Source organism: Ruditapes philippinarum, unplaced genomic scaffold (genome assembly GCF_026571515.1).
Source record: "Ruditapes philippinarum isolate M1 unplaced genomic scaffold, ASM2657151v2 ctg4563_1_1_1_1, whole genome shotgun sequence".
In the NCBI taxonomy this organism is placed as follows: Eukaryota; Metazoa; Mollusca; class Bivalvia; order Venerida; family Veneridae; genus Ruditapes; species Ruditapes philippinarum.
In genome coordinates, this window is record NW_026866083.1 from 43,665 (window position 1) to 58,413 (window position 14,749).

Below are 14,749 nucleotides of genomic sequence, written 5' to 3' on the forward strand. Positions count from 1 at the left end.
GTTCTTGCTTAATAGGGACGTTGTTACTTGATATAAACATATTTAAACGTAAATTTTTGTTTACATTTTAATGTAAAGTGTTTTATCTATACATATGTATATATTTAAGCTAATTGTTTGGTGGTCGTTTTCGTAAATAACTAAAGTGAGCGATTCATATTTGTTTCCTAACGAGTTTACTACTTTTGATGCAAATGAAGCGTTTTTTTGTTTTTTTTCATTTCCAAAAAATTTCATTTTGCTGTTTCTTTAAAAAATATTTCTCTACAGTAACCAAATTTTCGTCTATTTATAAAATGAATGTCATATTATACAGTTTATCATGGGTACATGGAATTTCAGGGCCCAAATATCCTTGTAAGTCGAGTGTCATGAAAGACATATAAGAATGTAAGTGACAAAATTATGAATGGATGAAAATCTGTATAATTTATTATTTATAATTATGTGTTTTATCTCCTATGCAAGTTTTGTGCGTTTTGATGAAGTTGTTAGTTTCAAGGGTTGTAACGTCGATATCGTCGAAACTCAGGCTAAAACGTTATTTGATTCTAGTAAAGCAGACATATATATAAACAAAAGTTGTATATGAAGAGTGACGTATGCCCCCGAAAGGACAGTTTGGCAAAATAATCCATAATATATGCCACAATATCAGTTATATACGCCTGATCGCCTTTGATAATACACCTATAAGTTCATTGAAATCCCATTAAATGTGTTAAACAAATTTTGCTAAAGGAAACATCATCAAGGTCCCATAACTGCGGGAAAAAAAATCATGCATACAATCATGGCACCATGCACAACTAGGTTTGGAAAAACATGACATCATTTAAACAGTTTTATAAAATGTTCACTGAAATTTCCCACATGATATTGGAGCAGATGATGGATAATGCTAATTTAATGAAACATTACAGTGCTGTTACAACTAGACTTGGTGAAGTTTCACTGAAATCTTCCCCTAGTGGCTTTGGAGATGAAGTGCGAACAAGCTTATTTTACCCGAAAATTGACCATCTAGGGTTCATAACTGTGTCCCAAAATCAAGTAGAAAATCAGGATACCATACACAACATGTCGACAAACAAATATTGTGAACTTTCACTGAAATTTCCCATTCCCCAGGTATTAGAGATGAAGCCTGGAGCTTATTTTACTTGTTAACTGACCATTAAGGCGGACAAGCTTATTACTCGAGACGACCATTAAGATACCATATCTGTGCCTAAACATATTCAAACAGAAAATATAAACATTATGGACAGCAAGGCTTTTTGACAAATAATGATGTGAAGTTTTACTTAAATCCCCTAACGGTTTTGGTGATGAAGAGCGGACAAGCTTATTACACTTGAAAAAAAAAACATTCAGGGGGTCATAACTTTGCTAAAACAATTCAAGCAGAAAATGCAAAAATTATGCATTACTAGGCATGGTGAAAACGTTCCTGTAGTTTCACTAAAATCCATTCAGCGGTTTTAAGATGTAGCGTAGACCAGCTTATTTTATTAGAAAACATTAGATAACATTAAACATATTCTTTAATACTCTTCAAAAGTTCAATTTTGGTAAAGATTTTATACAATGGGTCAAACATTTTTACACTGATATTTCAAGTATTATTGTAAATAATGGTCATTTCTCAGAACCTTTTACCATAGAAAGGGGTGTTCGACAAGGACGTCCTTTATCATTATCATTATTCATCGTCTGTTTAGAAATTTTATCCAATTACATAGAAAAAGATAGTGAAATAAAAGGAATATAAGTTGAGGACAAAGAAATAAAACAATCCTTCTTTGCAGATGATGCAACTTTCGTAAACGATGGTTCAGTTAAGTCTTTCGAAAAACTTGTCTATGTGATAAAAGAATTTAGTATATTTCCGGTTCAAACCTTAATTTAAAGAAATCAACAATATTACGAGTCGGGTCATTTAAAGATACTTACATTGAATATTGCAAAAATAGAAAATTTAAGTGGATATCTGATTCAGCAAAATTATTAGGTTTTTTATTTTCGTCAGAGTACAAGAAAAATACAAACATAAATTTACAACCTTAAATTCAAGATTTTTTAATTGCTTAAAGCAGTGGCAACACAGAAAGCTTACGTTAATGGGAAAAGTAATAGTGATAAAACTTTTGCATTGCCAAAATTAATATATCCTTTTTCGGTTTTAGCAAACCCATCCAATGATAAGATGAAAGAATTAACTAAAGCGATGTTTCACTTTCTATGGGCAGAAAACCATAAAAAATAAAACGCAAAACTTTAAAACTTAATATAAATAATGTTGGACTAAAAATGATAGACATTACATATTATCTAAATGCAGTAAAAGCAAGCAGGGTAAAAAGGTATATAAACAAAGATAATGAGAGTTCATGGAAAATTTTTGTAAAGCACAAGATAAAGCAATATGGAAATAATTTTATCTTCCAATGTAATCTTTCAAAAAATGATATCAATAATCTATATCCACATAATTCGTTCATGACTAATGTTCTTTCGTCTTGGTTTCACATTCAGCATGAGCACAATAAAAACAAAGATAATGTTAAAGACATAGTATGGAATAATTCTAGCATTAAAATTGACAACAAACTGGTTTATTATAAAACATGGCATGATAAAGGCCTACTTTATATAGAACATCTTTATGATTATAGGAGAAAAGCCTTTTATAAATATGATGATTTTAAAAACATTTACGGAATAGAAAATGCTGATTATTTAAGATACTTTATGCTTATAAACAATATACCAAAACAATACCTTGAGGAACTAAAAAGTAACACAACTTATATGGAAGAACAAGATACGCTTCTCAATAATATTCAAAAATCCAAAACAATAAATAAACTTTTATATAATATCAAACTTGAAAATGATGAGAAGGTAAAAAATAAAAATGAAGAGCAATGGGAAAAAGAAATAAATATAGAATTGAATTGGAATAAGATATATACTATACCAATACAATGTACTATAGATGTGACATTAAGAAATTTTCAGTATAAGTTCATCCATAGACTTACTGCAACAAACACTATGCTTTTCATATATAATCTATGCAATTCAAGTTTGTGTGATTTTTGCTGCAGTTGTTTAGAAACACTTCATCATCTATTTTGGGAATGTAATATTGTGCAAAATTTATGGTCAAACTTGCATTCCTTTCTCTTATCCATTAATTTCATTTTTCATACAGTAAAGAAACAGTGTTTTTTTGGAGAGCTTACAACCAATATAAATAGTAATGTAGTAAATTATATCATTATTCTAATGAAATATTACATTTTAAAAATGAAATATCTAGGAAGAAAGCCCACTTTTGATATTTTTAAAAACTTTTTGCTGTTAAGGATACAGATTGAAGAAGCAATTGCACTGTCAAATGATAAAATTGAATCGTACAAACAAAAATGGAGTAAATTATCTAACACTTTAACAAACAATACTGATGACTAAAACAATAATATTATGTTAATTAAACCATAAAACGTAAAAAAAATAAATGAAACTGATTCACTTGTCTTTTTTCCCCTGTCTTGTGCGTGTGTGCGTGCGTCCATGGGTGTGTTGGTGTGTGTGTGCGTGCGTGCGTGTGCGTGTGTGTGTGTGTGTGTGTGTGTTTGTTTAGTGTAAGAATGATAGTTTTTTAAGAAGATTTATTCTTTTTCTTTCTTTATTTTTTGAAAGTTTTGTTTTTACTTTTTTTCTGTGTGGAGTTTCTATGTAAATGTGAATGATTGTGTTTATAAGTTTTTGAAATTTAAAATAAATGAAAAAAAAGAAAACATTAAGGGGCTATAACTGTGCTAACAAAAGCAAACAAAATATGAAGACAGTATGCACAACCAGGCTTGTATGCACACAATAACCTAATGAAGTTTCACTGTTGATGAGGTGCAGAAAGGCTTTTTTTACTAAAAATGAACATAAAGGGACCATAACTGTTTCAAAAACATTCCAGCGGAAAATCAAGATATTATGCAGGACGGACTAGGCATGCTGACTAACAATCCTGTAAAGTTTTACTGAAATTTCGAAAGCAATTTTTGAGATGAAGCGCTGACAAGATGACCGGACGTTCGGACTCAAGTGATATTATGGGATGAATATCCGTGTTCATCGCGTACAGACTTGCACTTGTGGGGATAATGTTGCTTATGTGATGAAAAGCTTTGCTTATTGGGTTTTATATCGGAGAAAAGCAAATAAAAGCAACAGAACTTTAACTCAGGGAGAATGTCCAGAAGGACAGACAGACATTATGCCGCCCTTCAGGGAACATCGTAATTACTGGTAGAACTAATAATCTCACTTTTCCAGTAAAATATTTAGAATTTTGTATTGAAATGTGATATTTCTAAAGGAAGTAAAGAATTTTTATTCAGATGAATTTCTTTACGTTAAGATGATTATGTGTGGGAAGGTGATATTATGAAAAGATCAGTATCATAAAATCTTGTTTCCAGAACTGTTTTAATCGAATTAAATATTCAGTGTGTCATAGCTACTCCTATAAAGGGTTTATTATTCATAATAACAAATGATTTGATAATAAACACTTTATGTTTGGTTAAATGAAATGAGAGAAAGCATAAATATATTTTAACGTTACGAAAATGTAAATCTTTATGGTTGTATTATATTAAACTAATGCTTATGATAACACAGACTATAAATAAACGCCAATTTTGGCGGCAATATTTTACATACGGGTTGCGTAGAAAGTACACTAGTATAAATAGTACGTAACGGAATGTAATCACTTTCGGAGCTTTTGACACACTGATAGAACGACATGATTATATGACACCAACCCACCCTTTATCACAGCTTTTTTAAAAAACAAAAACATGTAATGAGATTCTTATTTTGCTTTGTATGTTTTAGAGACGTCATTTTTTTATTTGTCTTCACAAATATGGATAAGAAGTATAAGTGAAGAAGTTCTAACTCTGGAAGTTTTTAACCTTGTTTACTATTTGTACTAAGACGATGTATCCAGAAGAAATGGAACCACATATATGTATATGTAAATTGGAGAAAATGGATCACCGACATATTATTTTACAATAATTTCTTTAGAAAATTTAATGCTAAGTGAACGGTCTTATACTTAAATCATTATAAGTATACGTTTCATACATGTCGTCGATATATGTGGGTTTATAGAAATAAATGTTCATTGTGTTTTTTGATACTCCTATAAAGTATTTGCTTTTTATTATAACATTTATGATTAGTTAATAAATAATTTAGGTTTGAAAGAAAACTAGGACACTTTTTATAATACTGACAATATTGCATATGGTAAAAAGATTTATAAAGACAAACATACAAACAAGTAATTGGGACAGTTAAATAAATAATATGAAATATAAGTTGCCCTACTTTTAAGAGACATCAATATGCTTATAATTTCTATGCTGACAAAATGCTGTTTTCTTCTTAGCAACAAGAAATTGTTATGTCAATTGTATGCAACTAATGGGAAGATTTTTATATGTAAAAAAAACCAACAACAACAACACCCCCTTCCCCACAACAAACAACATATTAATATATCACGAAATAACATAATTATGTAGTTTTATTGCGGCCGAGTATCTTACTTAAAGATACGTCTTTATAATCAATCTCATTTATAATGATTTATTTTTAATGAAGTTTAATTGCGTGATTGTATGTTTGTTTGTTTCATTTTACGCCTTTTTCCAACAGTATTTCAGTTATATAGGCGGGTAGTTTTTCTAACCATCGTTCCTGGAGAGTAACACCAGTACTAGACTACCTTACTGCAAGCTAAACTACCAAAGCATCTCCCGGGGATCGAACCCACGCCAGAGAGGTAACTGGATTAGAAGTCATCGACTCTAACCCCTCGACCACGGAGGCGGTCTGCGTGATTGTATGATACATCCAAACAGAAGATAATGTTTCTTAACCATCTCATGTTTTAACTGGTACCTAAATTATCGAACTTACTTTCATTTAAAAGTTATAAGAGGTTGGTTAATCATAGCATCAATTATATAGTACATGCATTCAATTACAACATATATATAATATAATATACAATTATTTGTTTTACCTTTTCACATTGTCAGTGGATTTATTAAGCTTCAAAACAAATAATATTTTTAAATATTCACTTGTAACATGATAGTCAATATATATTTATGTATGCATTTGACATATGCATTTGACATTTTTAAGAGGGTTGTATAGTGGGTATGGGGGTGAGTGTAGTGACCAATCAATGCGCCAAACAACTGTGGTTTCAACATACAGGATCTTTAAACACTAGGTATAATTTAGATTTTATTGAGTGAACATTTTAACAAGGTCACTCCCTAGGGGACACTTCGTTAACCAAGAGTCTTTTAAGAATTTATGTACAATCATGTAGAATCTAATTTAGACTGTTCAAATTGTAAATTTTGCAGAATATATAATCATAATTTTTCATATGAAAAACACATGAAAGTTCACATATATTTAACATATGAAAACATATTCATACGAAAAACATGTGATAACCATGAGTTTAACATATGTTTGTCGACACATGTTTTTCATATGGTCCTGTTTACATATGTTAATCTTACATATGAAAAACACATGTTCTTAAACACATGTTTTTCAAAACACATGGAACACATATGTTCTACATATGGAAAACATATAGGGCACCAAACATACAGCAAACTTGTGGTGCATATTTACCTGTGTACCCACAAACCCATGTGCTATTTATATTCTGTTATTTTAGTGATAAGGCAAAAAAGAACAGCAACATCAAAGAAACATGTGGCAATAACTGTATAAGAAGTACAGAGATATATAAACAGAATACATACATGCAGGTTTGTTATACGAGGATGGGTTAATGAGTAATGCAATATGGTCAGTTAATTTAACCCAATAAGAGAACATGTTTTTGAATTACAGTGTTCAATTTCACACCTTCGAATACTCTCCTCATTATAATGATATGAGCTTGGCACAAACATAGTTTTACATTTCTGAACCATTCTATTTATATTTATAGAAATAACTGAGAAACATATATATACTCTTTTATATGCTGAAATGTTTAATGTTTTGATGTTGAAAGTGACATAAATAATTATGTTTTAGAAATACTTACGAGCAATTTCTCTGCAAGACCGATTCGGAAAACCAAACAAGTTATGGCTCTGCGAAATGTGCTTTAAAGCATTTAGTTTGTCATTAAGATCATGTATGCATCAAAGTGTATTCCGTTTTTTTTAAAGTTTGAATAGTGAGCTCTCCACCAATGTTCTCCTTGCCTATTTCTGCTTAAAATGTATAAAGGAATATAAGACCCCCATAAATTGTAATGTTTATTCGTTATACTTTCAAAGCAATTTGATATTACATATATGGGGGCATTTTGACAATTAAATGGATGAAACAAAGTGAATTACTATATTATGCCATAAAATTACTATCTTATACAATATTAGTTTCATTCAAATTTTGCTCGAAGGTTCCATGTATTCTTCAATTAAGTTCACTTTTATAATAGAGGAGGTAGCAGATGTTTGAAATTGTCATTTTTCTGATGTCATCGTAGGTTTTTTCTCTGGTAGGCATTTGTCAACTGTAGTGGAGATCGTGTAATGGGTGTATCTAAATATATAAAATAATTTGATATATGGATATTTAGAAATGTTAAATAAACACCTTTTTAATACACACAGAGAAAATATGTTACGTATTAAACTATACAAAGTACAGGTATCAACAGTATGTGTCATTACAAAAATTGACAGTTTTTATAAGAATAGACAGAAAATTGACAGTAATAGAAAGAAGAAACATAGGTTATAGTAGACTGACTCATATAAGACATATTCATGAAGAAATTTACAAGCTTTCAATAAATTTCTACAATATTATTATCCTATACAAAGATGACCATAGTATATCTTTAATGTTTTGAATATACATACTTAATTGCAAATATGCATGTTTTGAAAAAACAAACAGAAAGTTCTTATAACCTTGGAATAACTTGAACATGATAAAGTTATAACTTGGATTTCTTTAGAACTACGTCGATGTATGTGTATGTGTTTAATTTCAACCTTTTTGGACTTAACCTTTATATTTAGTTCAAGAGATAAAATAAGCCTGTTCGCACGATAATAGATATATATCAAAGATTATTTTATGACAATAGTGTTCTATCTCCACCCTAATATATATTCTAAAATATTCTGTTACTGTTGTGTTGCTTTTGAAAGAACGTCAAGGTTTTTACCCTCATGCCTTATATGTAAAGTCATACTGAAGAAGGAAACCTTGGTTTTTGTTTTTCTTTTTCTACAAAATGTACTTAATACTGACTGACTCAGAATAAAATGCACTTGAGGTATGAAAGTTTACTAAATTTCAAAACTAACCAACTAACCATTGGTATTGTTTTTTTTTAACTATTTATGCTGATAAAGAACGATTTCAGTGTACATATAAATTAAAATGATAATTTCCTCATTAAAAGTTGGAGAAGCACTTGTGGTTCAACTAAAATATTTATTTACTAAAATATTTACAATATTTAAAAATTAAGAATATCCATGACCACAACTGTAGGGCAAATTTATAGAACAGTTACGTTGATAAGATGATTAAACAATTATACTTTGATTTATCAATGTTTTAAGCGCAAAAAAGTGTTTTATGTTTAAAGGTAGACAGAACGCAATCGAAATTAATTCCACAAATGGAATAAAGCTCATTCATACAATTACAAAAAATTGAGTTATAAAATGATGATTAATTTAACGTTTAAAGCTGTACGCCTCCAGATAAGCAAAAGTAGTTCAAGAAAATATATAAATATTGAGTAAATTATACTTAAATTTTAAGAAGGTAAAAACATTCAAGAACCAAAATATATACAAAATTTTATGTGCAGATTAACCTGTTTCCTCATTTAAGCGTGTTTGGACGGCCCCCTCGTTTTGAGGCATCAAACAGTGAAAGAAATGCCATATTTAGGCTCGAAATACTGTTTTTTGTTTGAGAAATGTTGTCGAAAAAGTGATCACTTTTTTGGCACGGCCCCCATCGAAATGATTCATCAGAGGGTTGCCAGAAGAGGGATGTGCCCCATTCTGTTGCCAGAAGGGGAACGTGTCCCCTTTTGTTTTTGGGTTTGAAGGGGGCGACAGCCTTTCTCAACGCCAAGAGAATTTTGGACATGTGACAGGCTAAAAATGGCTAAAAATCTTAAGGTAATGTGTAACCAACGCTGAAAAGCAGAAGTAGCAGCACTTTGAAATTAGTCTTGATGGAAAAAAACAATGCAAAAAAGTGATTTTTCGCAATTTTGAGACGTCCCCAAGTTGCCATAAGATTGAGCATGCTCTTCAGGTCTCGACATTAACTTTTTCAGCAGGTGGTATGCCGCACCACTGGATCCAAAATTCAGGTGGTCCTTTCTGAACACAGGTGGTCCATCTTTTTTATTTACTCATTTGTTTTTAAAGAAACTTCAGAATTAGAAGAATTACACTTAAAATTGGTGACAGAGACATATTTATTATTAGATTTATAATAACTGAAGAAAACATGTATATTTGCTATTTTAGTAAGTCGTTGTAATCCTATTTAGTATTTATTATCTCATTGAAAGATACATGACAGTACTCATACTTTGGTTAAGTGACTTCCGCAACTCAAGTTAGGGAATAGTGAAACCATTTGTGAATGACTTATTTCCTTACTGTTATTCAAATACTCATTGCTGTTTCCTGGTACATCTGATAAGAATAATAATTGCTTTTTATAGATTAACATTTTTAATTACACTATTTAATTATTATTTTCTTGTCTTTGAAACAATGAAATATTAATGATAAACAGAAAAACTCCTACATTATAATTGAGCTTATCTTCCTCACATATTTATTATACATGCTTGTTTGTTGAAATTTATTTATTTTTAACAAAGTATTTATAACCTTTTAAAGTACTTTAAACAAGAAAAAATGGATCCCTGATCGTTTAAAATAGTAGCCAAAGATTACTTGATATTTAATTTTTCCTTTGCCTTTGTTGGCACCATTATTTATGTGTTTATCCGATATTCCATAGTGTTAAAATGTTATAAATTCAATGAAGTACTAGAGACATTTGAATGAATTTTATACTTTAATTATTAAAATAATTAACTACACTGTTAGCGAGTTAATAAAAGGTTAGGGATGTCTTAAGATCTTTTTGAACTTATGAGATGAATGAACATATACTTGTACATCGGAGAAATGGTTTTAAACAATAATTATAGAACACGTTTTCCGACCAAATAACCATTCTCCTAGATGAGCCCTGCATCATTTGGAAAATTCAAGTGGTCTAACGGACCAGTTGCCTGTAAAATTAGGTAGTCCTTGCCAAAATGAGGTGGTCTCGGACATATGGACCACCGCTTATGTCGAGGCCTGCTGTTACAGAGATTATCTTTCAGTCAACATTTGTGGCAAGTTTCATCAGTATTGAAGCATTTTTCTTAGTTTCATAGCAGTTTGAAATTTTAACAGGAGGCTTTTCAATGAAAACGGCCATTTTTCACAATGTGCACATGTGATAAATGGTAAATTAAAATTTACAAAACGTAACAAAACAACAATTTTCACCAAAATTAGGTGTGAGACCACGTGTTGACATGGAAAATCTAAATCTTTGGTAATTCCAAGGTTTTTTTATCATTTTTTGTTAACCTTTCCCCCATATAAGCGGGTTTTGACGGCTTTTTGTCCCCCCTTTTGAGACCTCAAACGGTGAAAATAATGCCATTTTTAGGCTCCAAACACTGTTTTTCGTTTATAGAAAAAACAAGGGAACTCTTTCATAAAATCTCAATGATAGAACGTTTTCTTATTTAACCTATCTATGCAAGCAGTAAAACTTCAAATGTTATAAAGTAAGTTCTTTTTATTACTCCGTTGGATAAACCTTATTTCGTATTTTTCATTTCGGCCAAACTTCCATTTTTTGGAAATCTTTAAATCCTTTATGATTAAATCATTCAGACAGAATTTAGCATAAATACTTTGTCTATACATGTTGTTGAACAGTTAATTGCACAATGGTTTAAAAATATATTGTAGCGAAGGATATTTTTTCCAATTTTCGCGAAAATGGCTTACTTTCGGTATTTTTTGACTTATTGGATAAACTGTCTTCAAGTCATTTTTACAATTCATAACAAACATTCTCATTGCATTACCAAGTACAATAATCGCTAAGGGGAAAATTGAGAAAAAAAATACTCGTGTAAGAATTATAAATTGAAGTACTCCTTAAAAACAGCTTTAAAGGCTAAGAATGTGACAAACACATTTAAAATTGAAAAATGCATCCCTATTTATTGTAAGTACTCTGTATATAATTAATTAATATGGACAATTATTACTTTTTTAAAGTGACTGGTTAGTGCCATTCATGTCATTGCCCCGCTATCCAAGCAAAATGCCGGGCGGGGCTTGCGGTTAAGAAAGGCGGACCGGGCTTGCGGAGCGAAAACACGCTAAAAAGCGGGGGCGCGGGGTTTATGAAGTTTAATAAAAGAAGTTCGCATCACATCGAGGAGGCGCGGAGCGAGATTTAAGAAATAACACGGCGAGAACGCGGAGCGAAAACACGCCAAATAGCGGGGTCGCAAGGAAAGATTTACTTAAATTTAAATTCGTTAAGATTATTATGATAAGATTTATCTTCATAAAATTGTGTGAATTTGTATGACAAAGGTCAAGTGAACCATGAAACTTTTTTACGTGCATATTGCCATTCCAGACTTGCATTTTAATCATACTAGTATGGAGTCAATGTAACAGTAAGGTTCCTTTCTAGTTAAGCAGATTGTTCAATTTTTAAAGTTCCACATTTACTCAAACTGTTACTGCCTGTAAAATAGCTTTAAGACATGAAAAAGAACGTAGCATCGTACAAAAAGGAACGAAATGTCATTTTATCATCATATACACATCATCATTTACACAACATCACAATTTCAGATCAAAATTTTTTGATATAAAATTAATGAAACAACTCAAAGAACAACATTTCACTTCTAGTACCGATAAAATACTCGACCGGATGTTGAAATCAGTATGCGATTGAAATGGTTTCTAAAATAAGGAAAAGAAAATTGATGTTGATTAAAAGCAGAGAATTCCACCGTAAGAATAGTTATACGTCTGGCATTAAGGTGAAATCGACATCCCTCAGCTTGAAAGTGGTACACAATAATGAGCGGGTATCAGAAAGAGTCTTACGCTTGTCATGATCAATGAAGACTACGTTAATGACAAGTGGACCCATGTCTACACGGATGGGTCAGCCACAAGATCAATCAAAGACAGAGGGGCTGGTATTCTCATCATACACCAATCAGGCCATCGAATAACACACCATATGGCCACTGGAAGCATTGCAACAACTCCAGAACAGACTGAAGCACTCATGAAGGCAGTCTCCATGATGATAGACTCGTCAGAATCTCTCTTCAGTGGTCTTTCTCACCAACGCACGATCAGTCCTGGAAATCCTGATCAACAACAAATCACCAGACCTAGCCAGAGCATTGAAAGACCTCAGCACCTCAGACCTAGTCGTGTAATTGCGAACGCAAAATATGAGAGATTAATAAAATTGCTGTAAGATCAATAAACAACCTTTTACAATAGGAAATTGAAAAGAAAATTGCATCTTATACTCTAGAAAAAAATGCCATTTTATAAAGCTATTAAACTGATTAAAAAAAAACTACCACATTACAAATATTAACTATCAGAATACTAAAAATGCCAAGTAATCAGAATTTTGAGGGATCACAAAACCTTCAACATTTACTCATAAACTCATAAACGAAAAAAAATCCAAATGTGCTGAATTGAATCAATAAAATTGACGTCCAAGACCATATATACTAGTAATTCGATCCGAGCATGACAACAATTGGCTACATCTGCCACTGTAGCGTCAGGCAAATGACTATCTGCGTAATTGTGAACAGGAAGATCCCATGTCTTACACGGATTCTCGTTTCATGTCGTCTGCTGATGTCCATTGTTCTTATCTAGCTTTAATCACAACGTCAGAAAGTGTGTCTTTTATATGTTGTTATCAATATGTTGTGTTTTTGCCTTGATAATTTTTGACATTTTTTCAATGAACATCGATGAAAAAAACCACAGCTTTGGAACTGTTTTCATCAAAAACTGAACACATTATCATCGTCGTTACCCGCACCCAAGTCATCATAATCATTAAGATTGCCCTTTGTTATCATTGGAAATAATACAAACTGCCACTATATGATTATGTATTATCGTGAGTATCAACATCACAATTATAAACATCGTCATCATCATCTCTCAATCCTCATGATTCACCCACCAACATGACCAGTGTCAGAATATGCAAACATATAATCATCACTGTCATCACGGTAACCGAAACGTTTTTCACATAGCCAATGATATTGACAGAATTATCATTTTCATTATCAACACCATCATTATTAGTTTTACCATAAATATGAAATATAGCAATAGAATAGTTTAAAATAGCATTTCTATTTTAAAAATGATAGATTACTTACTCGGTTTCGTGATAGCGCATATTTCCAAAACGATTGCAAACAACCCGAAAGAATAACGAATGAAATTTTTCATTGTAATCATACAGGCATAAAATACATATATATATAAAATGTCTAGATTTTAAACTGCATGTGAATAATAAACACATAAGAGAGGAAATGATGGCTTATATCTTGTGTCCGATCTTTAATTATACAACTACTTGATGACTCAAGAGTTATGTTATATTTAATTCGTGGATACTTAAAGATTTCCGCTGGAATAATTATTCATGAATGACCGGATGCGTTTTTTAATTTTGTTTCGTTCGGATATTCAAATCTCTTAGATCAATGGTAATAGAAATTGGAAAAAAGTTGTATAGTTGTGTACAGTCATTAACAATGCATTAACGATACGTAATCCTTTACTGGTGTTTTATTGCTATAAAAAAGATAAATTGGTGGGAGTTATATGTTTTATTCACAACATTGTATGAGTAGATCTGAACTTAAGTCAAATTGTGTAAATAAATATGAAGCATGTAATATATGTTATTTACAATTTCATCTAGATGTTTATTACCAAATAATACACCCACCTGGCTCAAGGTTTGAATGTTAAGGTTCCACTGTTTACAGTATAAACTTGTAGTGGTTGCCAAAATAGTGCGTTATATCACAGTCAAAGAGAAGATGCATTTATGATTCTTTTTTATTTGGGCAAATTGTAAAAAATATCTTGACAATGAGAATTACCACAAATGTTTATTCGTTAAATACCAGTTCCACCAGCCGCAGTATCATATTGATAATATTAGTAATAAAATGAACTTCATATTCTGAAAAAGAACATTTTGTTTATTCCATTTTTTTCTGAATGGTATGATGTGAAATGTTTGTAAGATAAAAAACAATTGTAAATAAACTTTTCTCTGTTCATACAGATGATGAAATGTATTATGCAATCTTGTTCTAGAAGCTCTTGATCTAACTTTACTGTACTCCTTTTAGTCAGTTACATTCAATATCCACAAAAAAAGCTACGGTGACATTTGACATGGAACCTCGAGGAGGGGCAGAGTTTAAACATTTGTTTTATGGTTGTCA

General features: G+C 31.1%; 1 protein-coding gene across 1 annotated transcript in view; it reads right to left on the reverse strand.

Annotated features, from left to right (window-relative positions):
- Window positions 1–13,799, reverse strand: part of LOC132731271 (uncharacterized) — a 53,535-nt gene extending 39,736 nt beyond the window's left edge. Inside the window, exon 1 of the mRNA XM_060717427.1 lies at window positions 13,661–13,799. Coding sequence (XP_060573410.1) covers window positions 13,661–13,742 — 82 coding nt within the window. The 5' untranslated portion in view covers window positions 13,743–13,799. The remainder of the gene's footprint in view (window positions 1–13,660) is intronic.
- Between the last annotated feature and the right edge of the window lie 950 nt (window positions 13,800–14,749).